We start from the raw sequence: 27,807 nt of genomic DNA, 5'->3' as shown, positions 1-27,807 counted from the left end.
TGTTAGAGAATTTTTCAGCTATTACCGCTTCAAATATTTTCTCAGGTCCTCCCTCTCTTCTCCTGGGACCTCTAAATGCAAATGTTGGTACATTTAATGTTGTCCCAGAGGTGTCTTATTAAACTGTCCTCATTTTTTTTCATTCTTTTTTCTTTATTCTGTTCTGCAGCACTGATTTCCACCATTCTGTCTTCCAGCTCACTTACCCATTCTTCTGCCTCAGTTATTTGCTATTGATTCCTTCTAGTGTATTTTTCATTTCAGTTATTGTACTGTTCGTCTCTGTTTTTTAGTTCTTCTAGGTTTGTCATACATTTCTTGTCTCTTCTCAATCATCTGTGCCTCCCATTCTTTTTCCGAGATCTTGGATCATCTTTACTATCATTTCTTTGACTTCTTTTTCAGGTAGATGGCCTACTTCCTCTAGTTGTTCTTCTGGGGTTTTATCTTGTTCCTTCATCTGGGACATATTTCTCTGCCATCTCATTTTGTCTAATTTTGTGTGATTGTGGTTTCCGTTCTGCAGGCTGTAGGGTTGTAGTTCTTGCTTCTGCTGTCTGCCCCATGGTGGAGGAGGCTGTCTAAGAGGCTTCTGCAGGTTCCTGGTGGGAGGGACTGTTGCCTCCATTTATATTTAATGTATTATGTTAAGGCTTAAATGTGCCACTTTACTTTTTGTTTTCTGCTTGTCTTTTGTTTCTATTTTTTCCTCCCTTCACGTAGTTTAAATTAAAAAAATAATTTTTCTTTTCTTTTTTTTTTAGAATTCTATTTGGGCATTTGTACAGATTTTTAGTGGATGCTCCAGGTATTACAGTATATATACACATAACTTCTCAAAATCTACTGGTGTCAAGTTTTACCAGTTTGGAAACATTACTTTCTTTTACCCTCCCGTATCTATAATATAGTTATTTTATTTCATTTATATACATTGAAAACCATAAAACTTATACAATTTTTGCTTCAACCATCAAACGTAATTTAGAAAACTTTGAGAGGAGAAAGAAAACCCATTATATTTACCCATATTTTTGCTCTTTCCTTGTTTCTTTCCTTCCTGATGTCCCAAGTTTCCATATTTTATTGTTTCCTTTTTGTTTAGGGAATTTTACTTTAGTCATACTTCTAAGGTAGGTCTGCTGGTGAAAACTTTTCAGTTTTACTTCATGTGAGAATGTCTGTCTTGATTTCCCCTCCATTTCTGAAGGATATTTTCATGGGATATAGAATTCTGGATTGAGAGTTCTTTCAGCCCATGAAAAATGTGGCCACGTACTTCTGGGGCCCTGGTTTCTGAGGAACTTGCTGCCATTCTGATTGTTTTGAACCTGGAGGTGATGTGTCATTTCCCTCTGGCTACTTTTGAGATTCTTTTCTTATGGCTTTAAGTTTTGAGTTTGACTATGACATCTTGGTGTGGATTTCTTTGGTTTTATCTCATTTGGGGTTCACTCAGCATTTTGAATCTGAACCTTTATGTTGCTTTGCCAAATTCAGCAAACGGTCAGCCCTTTTCCTAGGAATATTTTTTTCAGCTCCCCCCTCTCTTCCTTGTTCCATGAGTATATTTGATGAAAACTGTGGGGAAGAAAGTCGAAGGAATGAATCTCATAAAGGAATTCTAGATATTCCTATATTCTAGATATAGCAAGTAACGAGGTAAGAGAATTCTGGAGCCTGGGGCTTTGGGGCTCTCCCTACCTGCACTGCACAGCTGAGCTCCACCAAACTCCCTCCATGCCTACACTCTTTCCTCAGTGCCTGGCCGTCACTGTTTGTTAGTGGCTCCCAAACAAGTTTCTGTTCACCCCCTCTCAGTAAATGGTGTCACTTAGTTCAGGCCCAAATAATGACAAGTAAATATAAGAAGGCATCCTGAGTCCTCTCCTTCTCACACCATGTCCACTCTCTAGCATCGACCTTCAGTTCCAGAATCTTTTGGGGACCTTAGCACAACAAATAAAACAAAACCACAGCTTCCTTGGTCTGACCCCAGAGATTCTGACTGATTGGAAAAACATGCCCAATTAAAAAAACAGATATCCTTAGGAGATTTAGAAGGACAGACAGGCAAGCCTAGTTTACCCTGGTTAGTATGGAGATGAGCGCAGTGCCCCTGCTTGATGCTTTTATCCCCTTGGTGTCCTTGCAGCATTTGTCACTACCACATGGAGCCAACTGACTCGAAAATGTGTAGCTTTAACTAACTTTCTATGTGTTCTTCCATTTGTTATAAAAGGAATTAAAAAACCCTACCAGTAAGCCCTACCACTAAATCTTGGAAGAATTCTTCTTAGTGAAAATGAAATGAAAGCTCTCAGTTTCTACTCCACAGGCCACTAATGACATTTCCTTTTCTCCATCTGCTCCATGCTTCCAGGGAAGGACACACAATGATTCTAACCCTGGGTGAGACCTGAAAATCTCTCCACACTGCAGTGAACACCGTTTGCACAGATTCAGCCCCAGCAGCACAGAAATGTTTCCACTGTCCACTCATCATCAAGTTACATATTATACCAACCTGGATAGTTACAGAATTTTCTTTAAAATTAAATTCTCCAATATTTTTCTTAGCCATCTGATGATGCACAATGCAAAGCAGAAAGCCAACCTTTAAAACTGAGAGTGAGTTTCAATATTTTATTAAAATAGCATATTTAACCACTGTTAACCAAGAATATGTTAACTCCCCACCCCCACCATATGCAGCACAACACAGTAGTGATTGATTTCAAATATCCTGGATTGTGATAACCAACAGAAACATTTCAAAGTCAAGTCTGCAACTAAAAACTAGACGTTGGAAAAATTCTGAATTAGAAGAAACATAAAGCTCTCAAACAGAATTTTTTTATCTGCCCGAGAATTAATGCGGTACGCCACCCACCTACCTGACAATACTGCTGGTCTGCTTTTTCTCCTCTGTGCATAGTATAACGTCTCATTTATAAGTACCCACTTTATAAATAAATCAGCATTTAATCACCCCATTTAATGTTCCTTTTCAGCTTCACAAAGAAACCAGTAAATAAAACTGTCGATGACAGTCACGACATAGGCTCTCACGGCAAGGTAAAAAATTTGAAAATACGCAGAGATGCAGCAATGCTATTTTACATAAAAAGACAGATTTAAAAAGTGCAAGGCAAAATCTGCAGTTTTTTTAGGGGAGTTTTTAGGCACATCCATTTCTTAAAGCAAGCTTCAGAATGAATTCCAGTTTGTTCTTCATGATACCTGTTTAAGTCTTTCTTTTAAAAAAAAGAAAAACACATCTCGTCAAGTGTGAAACAGGGCATCTCCCGTCCCAAAAGGCAAGGTTTTCAGTTATGGCGCGTCCGTCCTTTTTTTATTCTTGCGGGCTTTGGTTTGGGGATGTACTGATTATTCGCCTGGTACTCGAGTTCTTTCCGGAAGTAGTGAATTGCTTTGTTTAACCCTTCCTCCAGCGGGACCTATTTAAAGAGAGAGCAAGAATGAGGGGCGCGGCCGGGTCCCCCGAGGCTGTCTGCGCCTGTGCTGTGCACCCTGACAGACTGCACTTGAACGAGCTGCAGCCCCAGAGACCCACACTTCCTCCTGCCGGTTGGGAGTCTGTTCCAGTTTGAATCAGTCACAAAAGGCACCCTTAGAATAATGCCCACGTGCGCCCTTCTCTCAGAAGTCTCCGCGGAGGAAGAGGCTTGGAAGCATCCGTATCCAATCCACATGCCTGATTCTCTGGGTGACACTTACTTACTCTCTGTACTTTCACCCCTGGGGACCTACAAGGGACCCATGACCTGGGAAGCCTCATAGTTTAGAGCTGCCCTGCAGCAAACAGGAAACAGAAACCGAATCAGCTGCCCATGTCCTCTCTGCGGACATGACCTCTCAACTGAGACCTGAAAGAAAGGAATGCAGCAGCCACGCCCAGCCCCGGGGACCGTCAGCCTGGGGGACAGGCATCCCGGGCCTGGCGAGGCCACACCCACCAGGCTGATGGACTCTAAGCGTAACAGAAAGGTGGGGAGGCCCGTGGTCTCCCCCCTCCAGCCCCTCACACTCCCACCCGGCTCCGCCTGCATGGGAACCGGGGTGGATGAGCTCGCCCACGTCGCGGGCATCATGGCCAGCCCTGCACGTCCATGACACCCTGGCTGAGTGGACGGAGGCCAAGCAGGGCTACCTGGGGCCAAGCCATTCCCCGTAACAGAGGACGAGGGGCACAGGCTACAAGCCCCGTGTGGGCCTGGAGAAGACACTGCTGGGGCCACCCCGACCCCCAAGCCCCCAGGCCGCCCCACACAGCAGCACCCCCAAGGAACAGACACGGCGCGGGGGTGGGAGGCCTTCTCCACAGGGCAGTGGGACCCCCCCCCCCAACCACCACTTACCACGGGCTCCCACCCCAGCATCAGCTTCGCTTTCTTGATGTCTGGTTTCCTTTTCTGGGGGTCATCCTGGGCTTCGGAGAGAAACTGAATTTCACTCCCACTGCCTGTAGTATTGAAAAAAAAAAAAATGTCAGAAGAGAATCAGGAACCACTGGGACGCGACTCACCACACACACCAAAGGCCCGCCAGCCAGGTACACAGGTGCAGATGGAGTACTGTGTCCCAAGTCACCTCGGGCCCCCACCAGGGGACTGTGCCGCTGGCCACACGGCGCTTGCCGAGGGCAGGACACCGGCCTGAGCCACCCCGAGGGGAAGGAGGGGGCAGGCCCCGCGCACACCACCCCCCTCAGCAACACAGCCGCGTGCCCGCTGCCGCCAGGGGGGCTGTGACCCTGACGCCCCGATGAGCCACCCCCAGGCGTTCACACCCTGCGGGGAGCCCCTCACCTGCAGCCAGGCTCCCTTCAGCCCGTCTAACGGGCAGAGTGCCGGGGAGTGACCATCGGCCAGCCCAGGCTGACACCTTCCGAGGGCCTGCCACCTACGCCCTGCCAGAGCCACCCTGAGCCAACAAAAGATGTCCAGCCACCCTGCCGGACAGACCTCAAGCAGAAGGACAGAAGCCCGGGCGGTCCAGCTTCCTAGGACCAACAGAACGAAGCCAGCCCAGTGACCACTGGCCAGGCCTGATCACAGAATCCGGAGCGAATAAAACAGCTGCTGTCTGAAGCCAGTGGTCTGGGTCGATGTGTTACACAGCCATCCACCCAGGCTTCAGACAAGCTTCTCAACTTCAACGTGAGCACGACCACCCGAGGAGTCTGGCAAAACGCAGATTCTGATCCGGGAGACCCGAGCAGGGTGTGTGACTCCGCATTTCTAACAAGTGCCTGACGGTGGTGAAGATGCTGTGGTTTTCATCTCAGGAGGACCATCCCCTGTCCTGTCCGACTGTCCAGTGCCAGGAAGGACAACTGCAGCGAATCCAGCCTGCTAAGCGTAGGGTCTAGACGGGCCCACATCACGCTCGCCTGGTCTAGCCAACCCCACTCCAATCTGGTTGTGTCTGGACTCTGATGTCTTGATCAACCCCTGGGAAGCAGACAACCCCCAACCCGAGCCCCAGGAACCTGACCCTGTGACCAAGGGCACAGCCCGTAGACACCGGCAGCCCACGGCTGGCTGAAAACGCACAGACTTCTCATGGCTTAAGAGCACGCCCTCTCGGGGGCCTGGCCCAGTGTCCACACCGCCTGAGACACCCCGCAGCCAGGCTGGCCAGAACTGCACGTGGAACCTGAAACTCGCCACCAGATTCCACCAGAGTCACACAAGCCCCGGTGTCGCTCTCCTGCTCCCTGAAACCCTGTGCTCGGCCCAGCTGGCGTCTGGAACCAGACAGTGGTCACCGGGGCAGAACTGCCGACCACAATCACGTCTTGAGCACAGAGGACAGACGTACCATTTCTGCTCCACACAGGCCTTCTGTCACAAGGGCGCACAAAGCTGGCCCCCTCCCCGCACCCCTTCACCTTTCCGTCGCTTAGAATTACGAAGCGGTGAGGCGCTCCTGAGCAAGTTCTGCTTCTCTTCCAATTCAATTAGCGTGTATTCATTACCCACCGTCCAGGCGAGGCGTTATTAACCGACAGGGTAAGCGCGGCCGCTCACACGCAGGAAGGCCTCTGTCCTACTTACCAACGAGGTTTTTAATTAGCTGAGCGAATTCCAGGATCGTATGTTCTTCCGGGTTCCCCTAAGGAAGAAAGGTCTCTGGTTAGAGGTGTAAACGCAACGGCGACGGCACGCCCTCCCGCCCCACGCGCACGCCGTCCCCGACGCCGGGGGCTGGGCAGGGTCAGCAGACGCCCGCCCGTGTAGCGGCGCATCAGGGCGCTGCGTCCCCTGGCCCAGGTACGGGACGGTTTCCAGACGCAAAGGTACTGTTGGCTCGGTGTCGCTCTGCAGGAAAGCCTGGTTCTGCGAGCTTAGCTCTCCCAGGACACTCTTGCTTCCCACTCGGGGCGCCCTGCTTGCCCCCTCGGTAATGAAGACGCGTGAGCCTGGCCAGGAGTCCCAACGGACGCGAAGCGCGCTCGCAGGGGGGGCCCTGGGCAGCCGGTGCGAGACCCAGGATGTGGCTCTACGGCGGGCTTACTTTGGGGGCCTCTGAACGCCCCTCCGCCTCTTCCTGCCGCCCTACCTTCCAGCAGCCGCGGCCCAGCCCCTCCCCGAGCCTGCTCGTCCCGTCGGGAGAGAGCACCGTGAAGTCTGGCAACTGTACGTCCCAACACTCTTCATCCCCAATCTCCTGGTTTCGTCTGAGACCAAAGGTAAAAGAGGCAGGAAGGGACCTCAGGCCTAATTATGAGCACCCCGGGGCTACCGGCAGACACGCCCCTAAACAAGACAGGTTTCTACAGGAGTCGGACACTCCAGCACGGCTCTGTGCCGAGGGGCAAGAAGGACGCGACACTAACGCGGGGAGTGGCTGCTTGGGGCGACCACTGGTTAAGACGCACACTTGGAAGGGCGAGAAGTGAAAACACAGGGTAAGGGCGGTGAAGGCTCAAGATGAAGTGAGGATCACGAGACACGGCTTATGCTATTTAACTGCCTGTTTCTTCGAAAATGCATGACAACAGCGCTGGCTGGGTGCTTGCGGCCGCCGGTACCCATGAATTGGTCAAAGGTCCCACAGGGAGTGGACCTCTCCAGGGCCCGTCCTTCGCCGTTGGTAGGAACTCCCGCCCAACCCAGGAGAAATGAACGTTCCAGAGCGTGCTTCAGACTGCTGGTCATGAAGAAAAGTACACGGAACGGTTTGCGAGTGAAGTGCTTTCAAGAAATGAGCAAGCACGTCCACACCTGTGAGCTTAGCCCCTCCCAGGGAGGGGAGGGGGCCGAGGTGGTGAGAGGGGCGGGGCTCCCCCAATGCGGGGAGGGGGGGTACGGGGGCTCGGGTCAGCTGCCATCGGCAGAAGCGGACCGTCTAGAATGACGGGCAGTCTACACTGGACACCTCACATTTTAAACGGGATGGAATGAAACCATTCAGGAGACTGGGACCAAAAGGGTCAGAGGGCTCTAGCCCAGCCTGATCCCTGGAAGAGCTGGAGAGGAGACTGGGGAAGTCCTGGGGAAGCTGTCACATCACAGCGGCATAGACCAGCTCTGGGGGGTCCCCACGGAGAAGGCAGGCCCGTGGGCAGGCACACAGAGGACGAGGTTTTACCTCTAAACAGAAGGAAAAACGTTCTGCCAGTGAGAACCGGCCAAGGACAGGACAAACTGCTCTGCAGAGAAACACATCCTCCAGCACTAAGAGTGAGCGAGGCTGGATCAGAGATCAGGCGGAACCAGCTCCCCATCCCTCCCGGGAGCGTCTGGGCTGCAGGAAGTGAGGGAGGAAGCGGCACGAAGGGGGTCTGGGCGCTCACAGACATGACAGTGAGGGAAACTCTCCTAGCCACTCCATCTTCTACAGCCCCGGAAAGCAAGCCTGATCGAGACCAACTGCACATTCAGTGATGGACAAAGGACACACAGAATGTCACCTACAACCACCAAAGGCTCCACGAATTTCTAGACCTGGCCCTTCCGGTGGACGGAGCGGGGTTAGTTTATCCCAGATCTTACTTCTCTGTGGACTGCCGTTTTGTTCTATTCCGTCTATCTTCCTCTAGTACTGGGCAAGCAGCAGACTGGCACGTGCCCTGAGCGTGCTGACGGAGCGAGCGAAGCGGGAACCGGCCTGCCGGGGAGGGAGTGGGCGGGGGGAGGGACTCACCAGGTTGACGGGGCTGCTGACGTTGCTGTTCATGAGCGCCACGAGGCCGTTCACCAGGTCGCTGGAAGAGAGGCGCGGCCGCTCAGCTGCCCGCCGGGGCCCGCAGGCGCCGAGCACCGGGCACGAGCCGCCCACCTCCCGGAAGGAAACCAAAACCCCCGTGGGGGACTGGACGTCAGAATGAAACCCTGCGCGTAAGAGGGCGCAGAGGACGCTCAAGTGTTCGCGGCTGGGATGGCGTGGCGGCTGGGATCCGCCTTCCGCGGGCGGGCGTCGGCACGCGGCTGAGCAGGACGCAAGCTCAGTGATGGGGCTGAGCTCCCTGCTTTGTGTATTTCTGAAACCCTTCAGCAATTAAAAAATGAAAGTAAGGTAGGCACACACCCAAAAAAAGATGGCGTTTATGCAAGTTTCTGAGGAAAGTCCATGTTTAACGGGAACCCAGGTAGTCGGCCCATATGGAAAAGCAGACGGTTTTTTAAAAAATAAGGTCTCCTGCAATGAAAGAACTCCAGTATGTAAGTCTCATACTGGCAACTCACAGAGAAAGCCAGACAACCCTGAGTGTTGAAACCAGCTCCCTGGACGTCTGGCCCCTCACCTCCCCCCAGGAACCCCAGCACCCGGATGGGACGGGCGGGGGCGTCTGGGTGTTGCAGACGGATGGCGAGCGAGCGGGCCGTGAGGGTGACGGTCAAGAGGCGAACTTCCGCTTACCAAGGTTTGGTTCTTATTTTCAGAAACGTTAAAGGGTGGTTCTGTCAAAAACAAGTGACTTCGGACACATGACACCTCGCTGCTACACGAGCACTTTTACTAGGTCACTTTCACCAGCTGTGCCTCACGAGGCTGTGAGGGCGCTGCTCCGGGGATGCAAAGGCGGCCGCCTGGAACGCTCTCCCCTCCTCCGCCGTAACCAGCAAGGAGCAGGTTACTGTGCTAAACTTCCAAAAGGAAACCTCAGGTTTTGCTTTCCTTTTCACTGAAAAACAATTTGGGGGGGGGGGTAATTTAGCAAACAAATGATTTTCTGGGTTTTTGCTTACAGCCAATGGGCATTTTGCAGGAACACGCCTAAAGTCCGTTCTGCTCTCACGGATCAAGCACAGATGCAAAGAACCGCTGACTTTAGATGATTCCTCGCTTCTAGAAACTGGCAAAAAGTCCCTTCATCACTATGGCCGTTAACGACCACATCCCAACGCGTCCTCTGACAGCACACATCTCTGCATGTTTGGAAAAGACGTTAAAATGTGCCATTCGGTAGCATCCACAAACATTTTTAATGGGGGGGGGTCCATATTAAGCTGGAAGGTGACGGACACTTATGTAATCATCCTGGGGGGAGGGGCATGCATCTTTTATGCAAAAAACTGGCAACTTTTAAGGCCCAAAGTGCACAGATCACATCCAATTTAACCTGAAGCTCTTTAAAAGTGTCATTTTGACAAAGTGACTTTTTAAGACAACACAGCATGCTCCGTGATGGGGTGAGGATGTAACCTGGCCACGAGAGCACCAAGCACAGTCACGCCAGGATGTCAGCGCACACGCCACCCAGACACCGCAACGGTCACCCAGAAACGGTGCAACGCTGCCGCAGGGCAACCGTGGATTTTGGAAATGGGTAATTTAGTTCAGTAACTACAGATCCAAACGTTGTGCATTTTTAACTGTGAAGTAAAAGAGCCTCAGTTTCTACAAAATAGCTTCTTTAAAACAGCCCAGCGTTGGTAAGTTAACTCTCTCAGCCAAGCCTTGAACAATGGAGAGCGAAAGCCAGGAAAGCTCCTTCCCCGAGTCTGGTGAAGTCAGGGAACCTCAGCACGTCAGAGCCCACTAACTCAAGATGTGAGACCAGCAGACGGCATGGCCTCACGAAGAAAGGGTTTGCCCGAAGGGCCCCCAACACCACTTTTAGTGACACCACTGAGGTCCCTTCCAGGGCGCACCCTGGTGTCTGGGTCGGTGACGGGGCGCGTGGACCGCACAGGCCGGCCAGCGAGGCACGTCCTGTCGGGGATGGAGTGCAGCTCGTGCGTCACTCGATGCTTAAAAGGTTTCAACCAGCAGCAAAAACAAGCACCTGAGAGGCTACTTGAAATGAATTTTCTATCTGACGCCTTTGAAATAGCAAGAACGGGTTGTAACTGATGCCCCTTTCACTGCACAGTCTCTGGAATACTCCACGAGGTGGTACGGCTGGAGGAGTCTGGGGGCCTTGATGAGGCTGTTGGAGGAGATTCAACGTGACTGAGACGTCAAGACCCCCCCACCTCGAGAAAGTGCGCAGACGGGGGCCGGGGGAGGGCAGGCGGGCTGGACACGTGTCACGATGAGGAGACGGTACCCGAGCGCAGGATCCCAGGAGCACGGTCCCCACACAGACACGGGCCGCCATCACTTCCTTGCAGCGCACGGCTCCCGGGTTAAGTGCTCTGACATGAGAACAGGCCAGCTAGCTCCTGGCTGAATCCCTTCTTAGACTATTTGGGCAACAAAGTGGGCCAGTGACGTGATGGTCCCAGGCTTTTGCCCTGCTGGGCAAGATACTAACTGATGGGGAGAGAAAAACCACTGTTCATTATAAGACACTTACTCAGCTTTCTTTTGGACTAAATGTGAAAATTCACAAACACTTGCAGGGAAAAAAAAAAATCTACAGTGGTTGTGTTTTTTTTTTCTTCTTTTAAACCAGGCAAAAATCGTGTGGTTGCTCGGGCCGAGGTGGGGTGGGAGCCCCCCAAGACCTGCCACCACTTCGCCTGACAGCATCCCTGGGGTGGCCGCAGGCACCAGGGACAGCATTTTCTGATGGACAGGCAGTCCAGGGTATTTGTACTGAAAAGTGCAAGTATACGGTCCCAAAACATACAGCTAGATTTTCCAATGACTGAGGACACCGCAAACCTGTGCAGAATTCACTATCACTGTGCCACGTGGGAAAATATTTCGGTAGATGTTAACTGCTCATACAATAACTCTTCTCTCAGAACCCAAACCGCACTTTAAAACTTGCCACCAACCGAACTGGCCGACAAAAAACTAGATTGAGGAGCACTACCAAGAAAACAGTAAATATGACCGAGTGAGACTGTTCAACAAAGTTCTTAAAATATTTTTATCTGCATTTAGTTTGGGCACAAAATTTATCAACATTAGGCCTCTTGACCTTCTTAATGATGACGACCTCGTCCACCCCAGAAGGCACGTCTAAAGGGTCTGATTTCGGCATCTGCAGGTATGCTGGATGCCTGAGGCCATCACCTCACTGGCCTGAACTGGAAGCCCTGGGTGACCCTCGGGGCTGGCAGGTTGGCCGACAAGACACTAGGTGGCAGCAGGAGACCAGCACATCCGACCTCTATTGGCAGAGAACCGGGAGCGGGGGGTGGGGGGGGGCCGCCCACAGGAAGGGCAGAACTAACGTCAACCCAGCTGCTTCACCGGAATGAACACAGCACAACGAGCAAGTGACCCAGACGTGACTGGACGGTCCTCGCCCGCCTGGGGGTCTTACCTGACGTACTGGAAGGCCCTTGTCTGCAACCCGGATCCGTACACCTGGGGGGAGACCACACTGAGGGTCCCGGAACCGCGGACTACACGGGAGCCTTCAACCACCAGGGGCGTAGCCTGACCTCAGCCCTGACAACCCCAGGGTCCGGCCGTGCCAGGCCCTCCACCAGGCCCGGGGCCTCACCCAGGGGCACCCTGAGGCACCCTGTGGACAGAGACGCCCCTGGGCACAGTCATGGGCCAAGAGCACGGCGGGAGAGGCCTTTGCAGGCAGGCCCTGAGCCCGAGGCACCAGGGTGTCTGCAGCTCAGGGAGCAGGGTGACCTGAGCCCCGTCCAGGGTCACGGCTCCCGTGTGTTCCCTCCACGCACCGCCCCCTCCCTCTCTCCCTCCAAGGGCAGCGGGGACTCCTGACTTCAGGGCAGGCACCCGCCCCACACACCCGATCGGACGCACTCCCCCCGCGCCCGCCCGCCACCCACCGTGAGCGGCTCCCCCTGCAGCGCCTGCAGGATGAAGTTGCTGACCACCCGGCCGTCGTTCATGTGCATTCGGGGTCCGAAGGTGTTGAAGATCCTGGCCACGCGCACCTCCACGCCTTCCTGCAACACAGAAGAGGGTGAGCCCTGCGGCCCCGGCGCCCCACAGATACCTCTGCTCTTCCTTCCAGACACAGGCGCTTTTCCGTCCAGATGAGATGCTGTGTTCCCTGTAATCAAATCTGGAGGCTGCGAGTTACACCAAACTCACATGAGCCCCGGTTCCCACCACCTTGAGGCCCCCGGCATGAAACGTGCTGCAGAAACCTGAGAGACAGCTAAAGCAGTGCAAGGGGTAAATGATGGGTATACATTTCTTCCCCAGTAAATAAATATCTACTTTCTTAACTAGGACCAGGCTATGCATCTCTTTCATCATCTCTTTCACGTAATATTCTGTATGACTTTATCACTCAACAGAGATTTAAATGTTCGTGAATGTTTAATAGCTGATCTGAAGAAAAACAAGAGAGCACTTTGTCCTGGGAAAGGAGGGGCAGGTGAGCGTTCCGAAAGGGCTTCATTGTACCTACTACATCCCCAATCTGTTCTGCTGGAAAACTCATCCGTTCAGTGAAAAACCAAAGACAATCTGGCACCTGATACAGGCTATATATAGCTAAACAGCCTGGGAAGATGCCAACGTACATTGTTTACAAAAACGGGTGTTCCAGACCTTCACAGACTTTCCCGCTTGTACTTTTAATGTTTCTATTTTTATTACGATAAACATCTCTTACTTTTGTAATTGGGGAAAGCATATTTTCAAACATGTAATCAAGGAAAGTATATTTTTTTAAACCCCAAAAGCCTTCTGCGAACTATCTCGTTTAATTATCAATTTCACAGACTACTTCGTCAGTGATAAAAAGTTAAATGTTTCTATCACACTCTGACTCAGCGGACTCTTACAGCAATCCATCACCCATCAGACAACAGATGTGCATTTCCGGGTGTCAGAGGGCTGGTGGGGTGGGCTTGAGCCCCAGGGCTCAGTGGCCAGGCCGCGCTGTCTGTCTCTCCTCGCCGGGGAAGCGGGAGAGGGCGGGGCTCGTGTACAAGTCAGCCTCAGCACAGGCCCAGTGATGACAGCTTAGCTGCTGCCGGGGTCCTGCTGGTCGACACAGTTCTTTCCTGACTCTATGTATCAGAGCCGGTACAGGCTGGGACCTGAGGGACCCGTGGCTGATGGGGCTGAGTTAGCACAGAATTTCTCCACCAGAAGTACGGCGAGTGAACGGCCATGGGCTGCGGCATCCCTAGGGCCCCACCAGGCCTCCCAGTGGCTGGAGCTGCCAGCCACCTCCGCCCGCAGTGGTCTCATCCAGGTCTCCACGTGTGCCGACGTGCAGTGGCTGGCAGGCGTGGACCCAGCCCAGGTAGCTTTCAGAAACCGGAGCTGCCACATCTCTGCTAAGCCCCAGCAATACACCGTCAAGCCTTCCCATGGGCATTCAGACTCCTAGGACTACGATGTGAGCTGTAATTCCAGGTCCAGGAATAAACCAACCCTGTTCTCCTCTGAACTGACCAGGGAGCATGTCAAACACGGGGGGTGGCGTAGGGAGGAGCAGAGACGCTGCTCTCACTAGAAAACAGCTCCCAAGTATCCACCTGCAGTCACTTGTTAAGACGACAAAATCCGAAGTGAGTGAAGGTGGCTTTATTCCAAGGAGAGAGGAAAAGCTCAGCACATTCACAGCGGTCAGGCCGCGTGCCGGCAGGGCGCCTGGGGGGCTGTGCTTTGCTCCCCGCCCCCCTCCCCCAGGAGCGTTGGGCTCTGCACACATGAGCTGCAGCGCAGAGGGACCTGCCTCTTGTGACCTGTCCACCTGGGTCCGGGACCTCAGGGGACAGGCAGCTCCTCCCGACTATCAGGTGCGGCTGACACGGGCTTCCCAGGAGCCCCGGCTCTCACGCTCGTTCACACCCTCTCCGCTGTGCCAGGTCTGCCCTGAGGGAGGCGCCCAGGACACGTTCGCCTGCAGGGAGCAGGACACACAGAGAGCGGAAGCCCCCAGAGACGGCAGGCCCCCAGGAGAAGGACATGCCATCCCTAAAGTAAGGGGGTCACGGGGGGTTCAGCCCCGAAGGCTGAACCACACGATTCCCCCCGGCCTCTCATAAACATAGCTTCGTGGGGTCTGCTCCCCGCCTGGGGACGAGACCGAGGCCATTACAGAAGGCAGAGCTCAGCTGCTGAGCAAGATGCCCGAAGGTGCAGAAGAGTTCCCGTTCACGCTGGGTGGTGGCAGAGGGAGGCCACACAGGTTTGGGGACAGCGGGATGCCTGCCTGGCAATTGCCCTCAACGGTCCCGCCAGACCCTTAACATTCAGGCCAGAGCGGTCACTAGGCCCAGGCCACGGCCAGCGGGGAGTGGGCACCAGAAACAGGCCTGCACTGGGGGTTCCAGGCCATGGGCTTAATTAGCCCCTTGGGGTGAACCCCGCTCACTGGACATTTGACGTCTTCTAGCTGGTTGCTGAACACTTTTGTTAACTAAAGTATAATACGCATACCAGGCATTTAATTTTAAGTATTCTGATGCCAGAAAATAAAACAAAACCATACCCTCAAGGCCCTGGACGAGAGGGTTTCTGAGTTTCCTTTCTTTCTGCTCTGCGGTCTGTGGTTTTAGGAATGGCGGCCTGTTTCGCAGACCCAGCCCCGTAGGTCGGGCTTAGACCCCTGAGGGTCAGACGCAGGCGGGGCCACGAGCTCCAAAGCACACAAGCGCTGACTGCAGCCTTCTGGACAAGTCCGCACGTTTATGAAACCAGCACGTCCAAGGGCACGGACGAGCCCAATGTAACTTCTCTGACAAGTTCAAAGTGTTCTTGAAAGATGCGATGCCCTTTGATCCCAACTGGCAGCTCAACCCATCCCCTGGAGGAAGACTCAAGGGAGCCCCTCTTTATGTAAGAAACGTGCCCTGAAATGTACCTGCGATAGATTTTTCTGGGAAATCAAATTCTACTTTGAAAACATTTTAGGATATTTAATTCACTACAACAAACCCAGAAGAGAATCCTTTAAAATCTTTTATAAAATGTGTATTCATCCCTGGATTTATCTTGTTTATATTCTCAATCCTTATATATTAAATTTAGTCAGAGAAAGATACATCCACATACCATATGTGGTCTTTTCAATAAAATGATGATTTATACTTAAGAGGGAACATGCCTTTATGTATTAAAAAAATTTTTAATTATTAAAATAATTAACTAAAAATAGGCCAAAGGCATTCTATTCCACATGGTTCATCATTTTACTGGCCATTATTTTTTCATTTGCCTCCAGATAGCAAAAACTAACACCCAAAGTTTTGAAGCAGGAGAGCTGGAATACTGAAAATCAGTCGCTCTGCTGTTTGAACTCCAAAGATGGTCTGATCTGCCCCAAACTGGGCTGTGCCCACAGGGGCCAGCCCAGTGTGGCAGGAGGGACTCTGACTCACCCCCTGCCGCAGCTAATATAAAATCCCAAGTGAAAGAATTGCCCTATTTTTCCCTTCCGTTTATCTCTGAATGGGACCGCGGGTGGTAGTATTTTTTCCTTCTTGCTTATCTGTGTTTTCTTATTTCCTATCCTGGCAAAGCAACCTGCAGTACGAGAATCCCAACACCCCTCAGCTGTGTGGTGTCTGGCCCTGTGGACAGAGAGAGAAGATGCCCACGGTTCCCCCCCTCAGCACGACTCGGACAAACGAGGGACAGCGAGTGCAGGGGCACGGCTTAGCCCCAGCTGTGGTCACAGTCTTGGGCCCACAGCTCCCCCTAGAAGGGGACACAGTACGTGCAACATGAATAACAAGGCATGCGAGGTGTGAAGCTCACGCTGGGCCTTCTTCAAGGCCACTCGGAAGCGGGCGAGACCACAGGGACCTCCACCCAGGCCCAGGCGCCCAGCCCTGCTGTCCTGCATCAGCCTGTTGGCCTTGCAGCCACCGGAACCAGAGAGGACTCCGCCAGCCACAGGGCCAGAGACACGGTCACTCCTGGACCTAAGGGCCAGCCAGCAGGAGTGGGGTTGGGACTGTGGGGAGAGCGGGACCCACACCTGCCTCCAAGGCCACAGGGGCAGGCCTTCCACGGTGCATTTCCAGATGCCCGGACGGCACTGCTGCCCTGGGCAGACGGGAGTCCTGGGGCAGGTGTGCCGAGCAGAACCCACAGGTCACACGGTGCTGCTGGCCTAGAGCCGAGCTTCACAAAAGGTGCTGAGCCCGCGTCCGAAAGCAACCCTCGGCCCTGACACCGTGACGGGGAGCAGTCTGTGCACTGTCCTCAGTGAGAAGCCCACTGTCACCCTAACCACCAGGTGACTTCTGCACACAGGTGACATCATCTGCTGGGGCCCCTGCAGCAGAGGCGTTCTGCAGCGGGCGACACCCTCCCGCCGGCCACCGCCGGCCGGCCGCACACGGGGCTCCTAGAGGATACCTTACGGGGAGCACCACCTGTGCGAGCAGAAATGCAAACGCTGACAGTCCCCGGGTGTGGAGGGAGCTGTGATCCTGCGCTCACGAGCTGGACGGCGCTTACAGATCCCGGGTCAGCACGTGTGCAGTGGAACCCACACCCCGGGTCCTGGCATCCAGTCAGTGCTCAGTAAATGTTGGCTACGCTGTTACTAAACACCATAGGTATCATGAGCTCATACCTTAAGGTAACATGAATACTTACATTATTAAGTTACACTACTCATCATTTAACAAGAACTAAAAGTTCAATGAAAATGTCCTACTTGCCCACCAGCTTTACCTACACAAAAACTCACTATGAAACACACCCACAGACTGAAAGCGAAACAGCCGAGAACCCTATTGATTTATGTCCCCTCACACACTCGAGTTAGTTTTCTTAGGCACCAACATACACAGAGGTTGTTCTGTGTACCTGGGAGACCATCTTATTAAACTTTTGGGTCAAGATATTCTGGGCTCCAAAATGATATAGTTTGTCTTTTCTAAAACTGATTAAAATAAATGGATACTACAAGCCAACTGCCCAAAGTGGCTTAGAAAACAATCAGTTCTGCTCCTGGCCAAGAAATAAGGCAGAAAAACCTAAATAACAATACCTACCTCAGCACAAGATTATTTTGTGGGTCGTCAATATTGGTATTTCATTAAAAATATAAGAGAAAAAAGTCTCTGCCACCTGCCCTCCAAAAAACAAACAAGGCGCGCAGTGCCCCCAGCCCAGCCGTGAGCTCTCAGCACCGGGTACCCAGGCAGGGTCCCCCATCACACAAAGCCCGTGGCCAGCTGACCTCCGAGTGGGCCGGCAGGAGGAACCCTTGGCCTGAGAAGGCTTCTCCAGGATGGACACTTGCTCGTCTCTGAGTCCCGGAGTGTGGCCACCACGCCTCTGTCAGCAGCCTGTCCTGGAACCACCCCCGTCCACGGTTATTCACCTACACGTCCCTCCAAGGGCATGTCTGTGAGGGTCCCAGAGCTGGTCAAGCACAATGGATGGCCTAGCTGGGCCCCATCTGGACGTCTGATCGGCCCCTGCACAGCCCTCAGGCAGGCAGGACAGGGCCCTGTGACCAATGGGTCACGTCTCCGGAGTAGACAGTGGGGATCCAGGTGGGAACCCAGACCCCCGCCTCTCGGCTGTAGGCTCTACCTGCTCCAGCGTGGAGGTGAGCAAATCTGGAACTTGGAAAGATCCACAGGCAAGCCCCAGCACGGCCATGATTAAGGAAGCAGGGAATCAGAGTAAGTATAAATAACCATCCCTGAAGAGACCCATATTAAAGCCAGAATGAATTACACCCATTAGAAAACAGAAAGAAAGGTAAAAAGAAAAGTAAAAAAAAAAAAAAAAAAATTCCACCGATTGGGAGGCTTTGGGAAAACAGAGGCTCTCATTAACTGCTGGTGGGTGATGAGGAATAAGGCTGACCCCAGTCACTCGAATCGAGGGTGTTCCAAACCTAAGGCTTCATGCCTGGAAATCATTTTTCAAAAAAGGAGACACATGGGGAAAGCTGCTGATGGCACCACTGATTTATGACAGTGGGAAACTGGGGAAACACCCACCCCCGGGCAGGGTCAGTCACGGTGCTTTATTCCAGCACAGTCCTGGTCTACAAAGCTGTGTGTACACCGCCAGCCCCAGAGCCGCGTTGGATACCTGCTTCATGTAGGCATAGCACATGGTCTCGGCGACGCGCTTGCCTTCGTCGTAGCAGGCTCGGGGTCCGATGGGATTCACGTGGCCCCAGTAATCCTCGGTTTGAGGGTGGACTTCAGGGTCTGCGGGGGCGGGGAAACAATAAAGAAGTGCTTTCAGAGTCTCCCTTTGTTCCCGTTCATAGCCGCTACGAACAATGGATACTGACAGTGCAAAAGGGAGCTTGGGAAAGACCAAGGTGAACATCTCACCTGGAGAGACACCTACCAGAGGAGCACCTTCAGCACCCCTCGGTCCACCTCTAACGAGTCCAGAGGGATGCGCTATTCTGACCGCTCGTATCAGTGATGACAGTTTTTACAGGAAAAAAATTAATTCAAAGAGCAAAGTCTCTCAATTTTAAGTCTCCCCACTCCCGTAAACTGTTCTTAACTTCTAGATTACTATACAGACTAAATTAAACATCTATGTGAAAAGACATAGGGTCCAATTTCACATTTATAAAATATAGAATTTTATAAAGCATGGACTTACTGAAAATATTTTAAGAGCCTCTCTCTGGAACACAATGGCTTTCACCTGTGCTGTCACCAGAACTACCTGACAGCCTCAGTGACACACCTGAGGACCTGGTCGGCCCTGGTCCTCTAAGCACAAGCATGCAATGCAAAGAGCTCTTTCCCCAGCACGCATTGTGTACTTCCCAACGCCTGTTTTTTTGGTGTGTAAATCAATCACACTTTAAGATGTACCAGAGGAGTGGACTATGTAAAGAAACCTAGTCACAAATTATTATTTTTAAAAATATTATCTTGACTTTTTTTTTCTTTATTTTTGGCTGCGTTGGGTCTTCGTTGCTGCGTATGGGCTTTCTCTGGTTGCGGCAAGCGGGGGTTACTCTTCGTTGCGGTGCACGGGCTTCTCATCGTGGTGGCTTCTCTTGTTGCAGAGCACGGACTCTAGGCGCGTGGGCTTCAGTAGTTGTGGCACGTGAGCTCAGCAGTTGTGGCACGTGAGCTCAGCAGTTGTGGCTCACGGGCTCTAGAGCGCAGGCTCAGTAGTTGTGGCGCACGGGCTTAGTTGCTCCGTGGCATGTGGGATCTTCCCGGACCAGGGCTCGAACCGACGTCCCCTGCACTGGCAGGCGGATTCCTAACCACTGCGCCACCAGGGAAGTCCCTAGTCACAAATTCTTTTTAACACAAGTGCATTTTTGGAATCAATTAATACCTGATTTATCCGGTACAGCAGGAATTTTACACAACTATGCTATAAAATGCATAAATCTTTGCCAAGAAACCTGAATAAGGTTCACAATTCCTTTCTGCTTATGTCGGAGCTGAAGCTCGTGGGCATGACGGGACGTGAGCCGGGACAGGACGGGACCCAGACCTCTACAGTTGCTGCTGTGCTTAAAGTTCCCTGAGGAGAACAGCTCAGAGGCAAACAGGCCCTGAGAGAAGAAAACCAGCGACGGGACTTCACGTGGATGTGCTGATGACGCGAGACCTCTTCAGGGATTTCTGCCGAGGGCTGGGCAAGCTGGACTCCCAGAGAGAGACCCTGAACGTGGCAAAGGACCAGAAAGAGAAGAGTGGGCACAGGCACCGCCCCTCGACTGGTACCGTCCAGGCGGACAAGCCCGAGGCTCAGGACACACAAAACCACCTTGCTACGACAGAAGCGAGGGTGCAGAGGGACACCTCGTCTGGACTCTGTGTCCCCTGTTCAGCATCGGGGAGGCTGGCAGACCAGGCACGGAACCCACAGGAGGCGGGTGCCTGCAGACCGGGGCAGGGGGGCCTCCGTGAGTTTCCCTGACGTCACTCACAAGCCCTGAAGACCGCGAGCTGCCGTCAGAGATGCAAAGCTGAGGGGGGGGGGGGGGGGCGGGGGAAAGACATCAGGGGCCTGGACGGGTGCCGTCAGCACTCTGAGACGGTGACAAGGACGCAGCCCCGACGGCGTCGGCACCAATGCTGCTGGGACACGTGACGCGATGGGCCACCCGGTGCCACTCGGGTACCTGATGGGCCTCTGCAGAGGCTGGAAGCGGGGAGCACGGGGACGGGGAAGAAAGGTCCCCCTGCCTGCCCCACTCCCAGAGCCGGGGGCGGTGGGTGCTTTGCCTTCCCACTGGGGTGGCAAAGAGCAGAACTGCGTCAGTAGAATTGCTGCCTCTATGGGTTTTTCCATCTGGTTCCCTTATTATTATTATCTTTTAAAAAGTCATCTCTTCCCATGTTGCCTTCTCACTTCCTTTCCGCGACAGTAATGCAAGGAGAAAATTGCATCGCATTAGCACGTGGCTTCTGCTGCGTCAACTAAGCAGTTCTCCAGAACCCTGCGCCCAGCTGGCGGGGCCGAGCAGGAAGCCCCATGAGAGGACAGGTGGCCCTCAGCCCTCTCCGGACGCTCACTTCCTCAAGGCCTGTGGAGGGCAAAGCAGGCGCCTGGGTTTTCTGGCTCCACCTACTTAAGACTCTTCCAGAACCCATCCTCCTACAGGTGAGGCAACCAGCGCACGTCTCCCCACCGAGCAGGCTCTAAAGCCGACCCCTGAGCTCCCGGTGGGCTGGGCGGACCCTGCTCTCACTGGAGCAAATGCTCCCGCTAAACTGGCGAAGTCCCCAGGGACCTGACTTCTGGGGCACCTGTGGCGCAAAGACACTCTTGTGGATCGGTAAGTGGTGGGTGCTCGCGGGCAAAGTGACACGACACCGTCCTCAGGGCGTGGTCGTTCAGCAGGAGAGAAAGGCTCGCCCCAGCCGGAGGAGGGAGCCCCTTGCTGCCACCTGCTGGAGAGCAAGAGCCAGCCGGGCCTTCCCGGAAATGGAGTGCAGACTCACTGGTCCCTTCTCCGCCTGAGATGGGATGCAACCGTCCAGGGGGCCGGAGCGACACCCACTCACCTCCGTACACCTCCGAGGTGGAGGCCAGGAGCAGACGGGCTCCGACTCGCTTTGCCAGCCCTGCAGAGAGACACACACCAGGACACCGTCACCTTCAGGGAACAAGGAAAACACGCGTGCACACGCTCATTTCCGTAGCCAATTTAAGCAATTTTTTAGTATTAACTGTATCTGATCATCCATGCATCTTCCGTTACCCACTCTTATTGCATCTACTTTGGAACCAAAATTAAAATAGTAAGGAAAGGAAGCACGAATGAACCTCCAGAAGCACAGTATTTAGCTGGACACTTGTGACTGAAAGCAGGGCCAAATGCAGAGTCTGTGGGTTTGTTGTAAGTCACGACTTGAGTAGTTTCATAAAGATTCCTTGGCCCGAACGTACCACCCGGTATTTCATCAGGTAACTCCCCCCCACCCCCGCAGGGAGAACGCAAGGCCCCTCGAGCCTTAGCCCCCCCCCACTGTCCCCCTCAATGGTCGGCCGCCTGCCCCCGCTCCCCACACGCCCCAGGCGTCTCCCACTGCCCCCGAGCCCGTCTCCTGTCCGGGCACCTCCGCCCCGCACCCTCCCTCCTTTGAGGTCCGGCTTCCAGAGCATCTTCTCCAGAGCAACTGGCCACATCCTCGTGCTGCTCTGAACCCTTCCCGGGTTCGCCCCACTCCATGCAGAACGGACTAGAGCATCGTCACCTGCAGTGCCCAGGTAAGTCCTCCAGATGCTCCCACAGTCCCAACACAGCAGGCCCTGCCCCAGGGAAACCCACCGCCTGCACTCAACCCCCTGCTTCCCAAACGACTCCCCCACGGAGCCTCTGTGCACAGACGCCACGGGATGAAGGGCCGGCCGTGCCACTCGCCGGGCGCTGCTCAGGGCAGAGGGCCAACTCGGGCCGTCAGGTGCACCGGAGGGAGAGGCTCAGGGCGCACGCCAGCTGCGGGCATCCCGGGGGTGTCGGGGGGCGAGACAGAAGGGTCCCAGCGTGAGTGTGTAGGAGCATCTGGCGGAGCCCTGAGGATGACTGCAAGAACAGAGACCAGCGCTGGTGAAGGTGCAGACGCCACGACGAGCTCGAGGAAGACAACGGCAAACGGGCTGCAGCTGAAGTGGAATCTATAAGCTCACGGCACTGCAGGCCCACCTCCCATGTTCCCACCCCACAGACGCCGGCCAGGTGGACCCCGCCAGACCCACTGCTGCACAGGGACGGTGGGAGTCACGAAGGATCCTGAGGTCTTTTTTTTTTTTTTTAAATTAAACTTCCAGTGTAGAAAAGCGTAGGTTCAAATGCAGTTGTTACAAGTAATCCAGACAGATGCCCTTCGCCCGGCTTCCCCAACAGTAACAATGTGCAAGACCAGCACACCATCACAGCCAGGATACTGACAGGGATACAGTCACAGAACACCCCTCACCACGCGGCCCCCTCCTGGGGCGAGGCCGGTGTTTGCACTGAAACTGGACGAGGTTTCACCAAGACGCAGCCGCGCTCAGCGCCGGCAGGGGGTGACGCCACAGAGGGAGGGCCCCCCAGGCTCAGAGCACCCGCCCCGAGTGCGGAAGAGCTAGTGACACTGCACCCCGCTCAGAAAACCAAGTCCCACTGAGTCTCCTTCCAGCCTGGCCACTGTCCCCCTGCAGCCTCTGTCCATGTCGCCCCTGGAAGACCCTTCCCCACACCCGCTTCAGTCCTCCAGGCTGCCTTCACTCGTGGTTCCAGCCCCAGCCCGAGCCTTCCCCCCGGAGCTCTAAGGGCACTTCAGGGCGCCTGCTCTGGGAACCTGTCCGTCCCCCATGGTCGCCAAGCCCGAGTGTAATCCTCATCTGAGCGCCCCCAGTGGACGGGACGGGGGGGAGGCAAGTCGTCTTTCTGAACAACTCCGTGCACATGAGGCTGTTCCCGCACTGCCTCTGGCTCTGTGTGGAGGAGGGGCTGGGCGGCTGGAGAGAGGGGGCAGGCGCTTGCAGCGCTGAGAACGGGGGATCTCCACCAGGCGCGCCTGTGAGCAGGGTCGGGCTCTGTTCCGTCCGCAGGCCGACGCCCTCTCTGGGTCAGAGGAATCACCCTTCACTTCCTGCACAGCCTGCTCCCCCGAGGGCTTCGTGTAAGAGGCGGAGCGCCCAGCCCCACCGCCCTTCACGCCCGTCTCCCAGCTTCGCTCAAACTAAAATGCAGCGCTATTTCCCAAACCCATTTACGGAACCTGTCTTAAATGTTCCATAATTAAATCCACTTTTTACTTGACATTTAACGAAGTGGTTCCTCTCTTCCACTTTGCACCTAACCAAAAGCCCTGGTTTTCTAAACCTGTGGGAACTGAAGCGCCTGATTTCAACCATCCACGTGCACACGGCCCAGACTCCGGGTCTCAGGCCAGCTGTCCGTGGATTCACACGTGCGGCCACCTGGGACGGTGCTCTTGCTCTCACCTCCCGCTTCCAGGGCGAGTCCTGCGGTCAGTCCAGGGCCAAGAGCTCAGCTTCCACCACCCCACGAGGGGCGCTCTCCCCATCCTCCCAGGGCCACCACCCAAACCGCGTGGGCTCAGTCCACCCACCCCATCTCGGATCAGAGCCGCCGAGGCACACATGCCACAAGTCCCGGAAAGCGCAGGAGGGGAGGGCGGCCGCTCGGGGGCCAGGGGATGTCACTACTGACCCCCATGACAAGTTCTGATGGCAAATCAAGTCACACCAAGGGCACGGACGGAGACGGGGGGTGTGGGGCGCCGGCTGAAGACCAAGATCAAACTGAAACAGAGCAGTCAGTGACCGACGCTGGACCAAGACAGCCCGACAGCAGCTGCAGAATAAGGGAGGCCGACTCACCCAGCATGTTGAGGGTGCCGATGGTGTTGGTCTTCAGCGTCTTGATGGGGTTGTACATGTAGTTGGGGGGCGAGGCTGGAGAGGCCAGGTGGTAGATCTGGTCCACTGTGGGGGGCAAAACCACGTCTGTTACGTCCACGGAAAACACTGAACACCTGAACCCCTAAGAATCAGACCGTATCATACGGGTGTTCGTGTGTCTTCCGCTGAAATTCTAGTTGTCACGTTTCCTTCTTCCTACAAACTAGTTTACATTTGCGATGGGAAGAACTTTAAACAAAAATAGAAAGTCTCATTAATCTGGAACAAAAACGTGCTGGCCCCTGACGTGGGCTGTTCTCCTCTAATCAGAAACGGTCTGATTACCAAGCTGATTGCTTTCTGAGAAGATCTGTCCCAAATAAAGCATTCAAATCGGAAGGCAGACTGATTCTTCAGACAGAGTTAAGCATGAATATTAAAATAAACAACATTTTAAACTTATAAAACAAAGCTGACACAAGGGGCACAAATGTGTGGGAGAAGAGAGCCTTTTGCTCTGTTTTTATTTATCCTGCGTATAAACAACAGACCCAGAGGTGACAGTCGGAGGGTGGTTTTTAAGGCCACGAACGGGGAAATGTCTGGATTCCGCACGACCTGAGGAATGTCACCACCTGCGACCCACCCTCACTCCCCCAGGGTCAGGCGACCCCTGCCCCACAGCAGAGGCCGGCAGGGCCGTGTCCCCTGGGGGAGCCACCCCTGCAGACACACCGTCTGTGATGCCACCCACTGCACTACAGTCAAGGGAAACCACCCCCGCCGAGGCCAGCCGGGGGACGGGGTCCGAGACACCACTGCCAGTGGGAGCCTCCCTCCCACACGGCTCGGCCCCGACATGAGCGCCTGCAGGGACCCTGCCCCTGCACCCCTTGTCCCCTTGCCCCCCCATCCTCTTCCCAGCCAGGACCACTGCTGTCCTTTGAGGTCAGGGCACCTCAGAGGCCAGGTTTCAGAAATGATGGGTGGAACAGGCAAACTTGAAAAAAAAGGTCCCCATGATGAATTCTGCAGTATGACGTTCTCAGAGAGCAGCCCCCGTCCAAACAGTGCCCAACCTGCCCACATCACACACCCCTTGCCCCCCTGAAAGTCTTCTGTCACCCCCGGGGCGGCGTGGGCACCACTGCAGTGCTGTCTGGGACCCGGGGCTGTTTCCCGACACATCCACCCCAGGGTGAGCAGTGGATGATGCTTTCTCATCCTCAGACCAGGAGAGCCTGGTATTCTAGGCAGGGGGCTTGGTCCCACTCAACTCACCCCAATGATCATGGTCTTTCAAGCCCTAGGGCGTCTGGGGGACAGAGGACACGTGAGCCACCAGGACCCGGATGGTTCTGTGCACACGGCATCTTTGGGAAGGGGTTCTAGGTGAAGACAGACTCATGGTATAACCTGGTAACCACGGTTTTTCCTATACCAGGACCATACACCAAGGGAGGCAAGAACTACGTGTGCAAGGCTGCAGGTCCTGTCTTCTGGGTGTTTACTGACGTGGCTTCTTGCTTTGCTAAGAGCTTTCCAGCAAACTCCTGATGGGATTTTTATTTTTTAAAGTCTTCTTATTTTAAAACCAATACTCTGCAATATCATCTCCATCAAAATCTCAACAGCATTTTTTTTGCAGAAACAGAAAAAAATTCATCCTAAAATTCATATGGAATCTCAAGAGTCCAAATAATCAAAACAATTTTGAAAAAAAAAAAAAAGTTGGAGGACTCCTATTTCCTGATTTCAAAACATATTACAAAGCTACAGTAACAAAACAGTGTGTTACTGGCATCAAGACATAAAGACCAATGGAACAGAATAGACAGCCCACAAACAAACCCTTCTGTGTATGATCACACAATCTCTGACAAGGGTGCTGAACCAATGGAGAAATGACAGTCTCTTTAGCAAACGGTGTTGGGAAAACTAGATATCCACATGCAAAAGAATGAGACTGGACCCTTATCTTACACCCCACACAAAAATCAACTCAAAATGGATTAAGAACCTAAGTATAAGACCTAAAGTAATAAAACTCCTAGAAGAAAACATAGCGGGAAAGCTGCATGACACTGAATTTGGCAAAGATTTCTTGGATGTGACACCAAAAGCAAAGGCAACAAATGCAAAAACAGACAAATGAGACTACATCAAACTTAACTTTTCTACCAAGATCAAAGGACACGATCAACAAAGCAAAAAGGCAACCTACAGAATGGGAGAAAATACTTGCAAATCACATATGTGATAAGCTAATATCCAGAATATATAAAGAACTCCTACAAATGAACAAAAAATAAATAACCAAATTTAAAAATGGCAAAGCACTGAATATACAGTTCTTCAAAGATGATATACAAAAGGCCAACAAGCGTATGAAAAAATGCTCAATGTCACTTATCAGAAACATGCAAATCAAAACCACAATGGGTATTATTACCTCACACCCATCAGATGACTACTTCAAAAAAACAAAACAGGAACAGAAAGTAACAAACGTTGTTGTCAAGGATGTGGAGAAATTGGAACCCCTGTGCGCTGCCGGTGGGAATGTAAATGCTGCAGCCACTGTGGAAGACAGTATGACATTTCCTCAAAATATTAAAAATAGAATTAACATATGATAAGACATTCCGCTTCTGGGTACATAGCCAAAGGAATTAAAAAGCAGAGTCTCTAAGAGATACTTGCACACCCATGTTCACGACAGCATCATTCACAATAGCCAAGACATGGAAGCCGCCCAAGTGTCCACAGGCAGATGGACCAATAAACAAAATGAGGTAAATCCAAACAGTGGAATATTATTCAGTCTTAAAGTGGAAGAAAATTCTGACACGTGTTACAGGACAAATGAACTTTAAGGACATTACTCCAAGTGAAATAAGACAAACGCTCTGTGATTCTATTATGCACGTGAGGTCCCTAGAGCAGTGAGATTCAGAGAGACAGCAAGCACCAACAATTTGCCAGGGGCTGGGGGAGGGCCTTACTGTTTGGTGGGTACAGGGTTTCAGTTTTGCAAGATGAAAAAGTTCTGGAGCTCTAGTTCACAACAACATACTTCACACTGCTGGTTAGTGCACTTAAACTTGGTGACGATGGTAAAAACAGAAAAAGAGGCTTAGGAGCAGTGAAAGCAAATGCAAAGAAGAGGATCAGTGCCTTTACCAAAGCGGAGGTGGAAATGAGTAGTTGTGGTTTGTGCATTTGTTCCCCTCCCTTTCTACCCCCCACCCTGCCAGCCTGCAGAGGGTTCTCCTCAGTCCTCGCTCTGCAATCAGAGCCCCCCCAAGGAAGCTTCTGAATAAAAGGGGCCCGCACCCCTGGCATCCTGCCGCAGACACTCCAGGCGGGGAGACTCTGGACCTTTACTTACATGTGTATATTTATGTATTTTGTAAAACCACGTTTTAAAACTACTGGGTTGATTTAAAAATGGAACCCATGCTGTTCAAAGAATAATCCTTTTTCAAGAGACTAAAAAAACACAAAACCTTTTAAAATGGTTTACAGTCTGTCGATATGGGAATTCATTGAAGGGGTCAATCTAATTAAGAGGAAAATCCTGTGAGTGCTTTCTGACCCCCAGAAGTTCTTCGGAGTTGACACACAGATAAAAATTAAAAAAAACAGAAGTTCTATGGAAAT

General features: G+C 52.9%; 1 protein-coding gene across 7 annotated transcripts in view; it reads right to left on the bottom strand.

Moving 5' to 3' along the window:
* Window positions 1-2,632: 2,632 nt before the first annotated feature.
* UXS1 (UDP-glucuronate decarboxylase 1) overlaps window positions 2,633-27,807 on the bottom strand; it is a 79,723-nt gene continuing 54,548 nt past the window's right edge. For all 7 annotated transcript variants that reach the window (XM_059942364.1, XM_059942366.1, XM_059942363.1 and 4 more), the window contains 9 exons: window positions 24,124-24,228; window positions 21,294-21,353; window positions 18,382-18,503; window positions 12,177-12,296; window positions 11,696-11,739; window positions 8,176-8,236; window positions 6,084-6,141; window positions 4,383-4,486; window positions 2,633-3,461 (listed from right to left, as the gene is read on the bottom strand). In XM_059942364.1, the coding sequence (XP_059798347.1) occupies window positions 3,330-3,461; window positions 4,383-4,486; window positions 6,084-6,141; window positions 8,176-8,236; window positions 11,696-11,739; window positions 12,177-12,296; window positions 18,382-18,503; window positions 21,294-21,353; window positions 24,124-24,228 (806 nt within the window). In that variant the 3' untranslated portion in view covers window positions 2,633-3,329. The remainder of the gene's footprint in view (window positions 3,462-4,382; window positions 4,487-6,083; window positions 6,142-8,175; window positions 8,237-11,695; window positions 11,740-12,176; window positions 12,297-18,381; window positions 18,504-21,293; window positions 21,354-24,123; window positions 24,229-27,807) is intronic.

This window comes from Balaenoptera ricei, chromosome 13 (assembly GCF_028023285.1).
Source record: "Balaenoptera ricei isolate mBalRic1 chromosome 13, mBalRic1.hap2, whole genome shotgun sequence".
NCBI lineage: Eukaryota > Metazoa > Chordata > Mammalia > Artiodactyla > Balaenopteridae > Balaenoptera > Balaenoptera ricei.
Note: the sequence above shows the minus strand (reverse complement) of the source record. Positions and strands in the feature narration are given on the sequence as shown.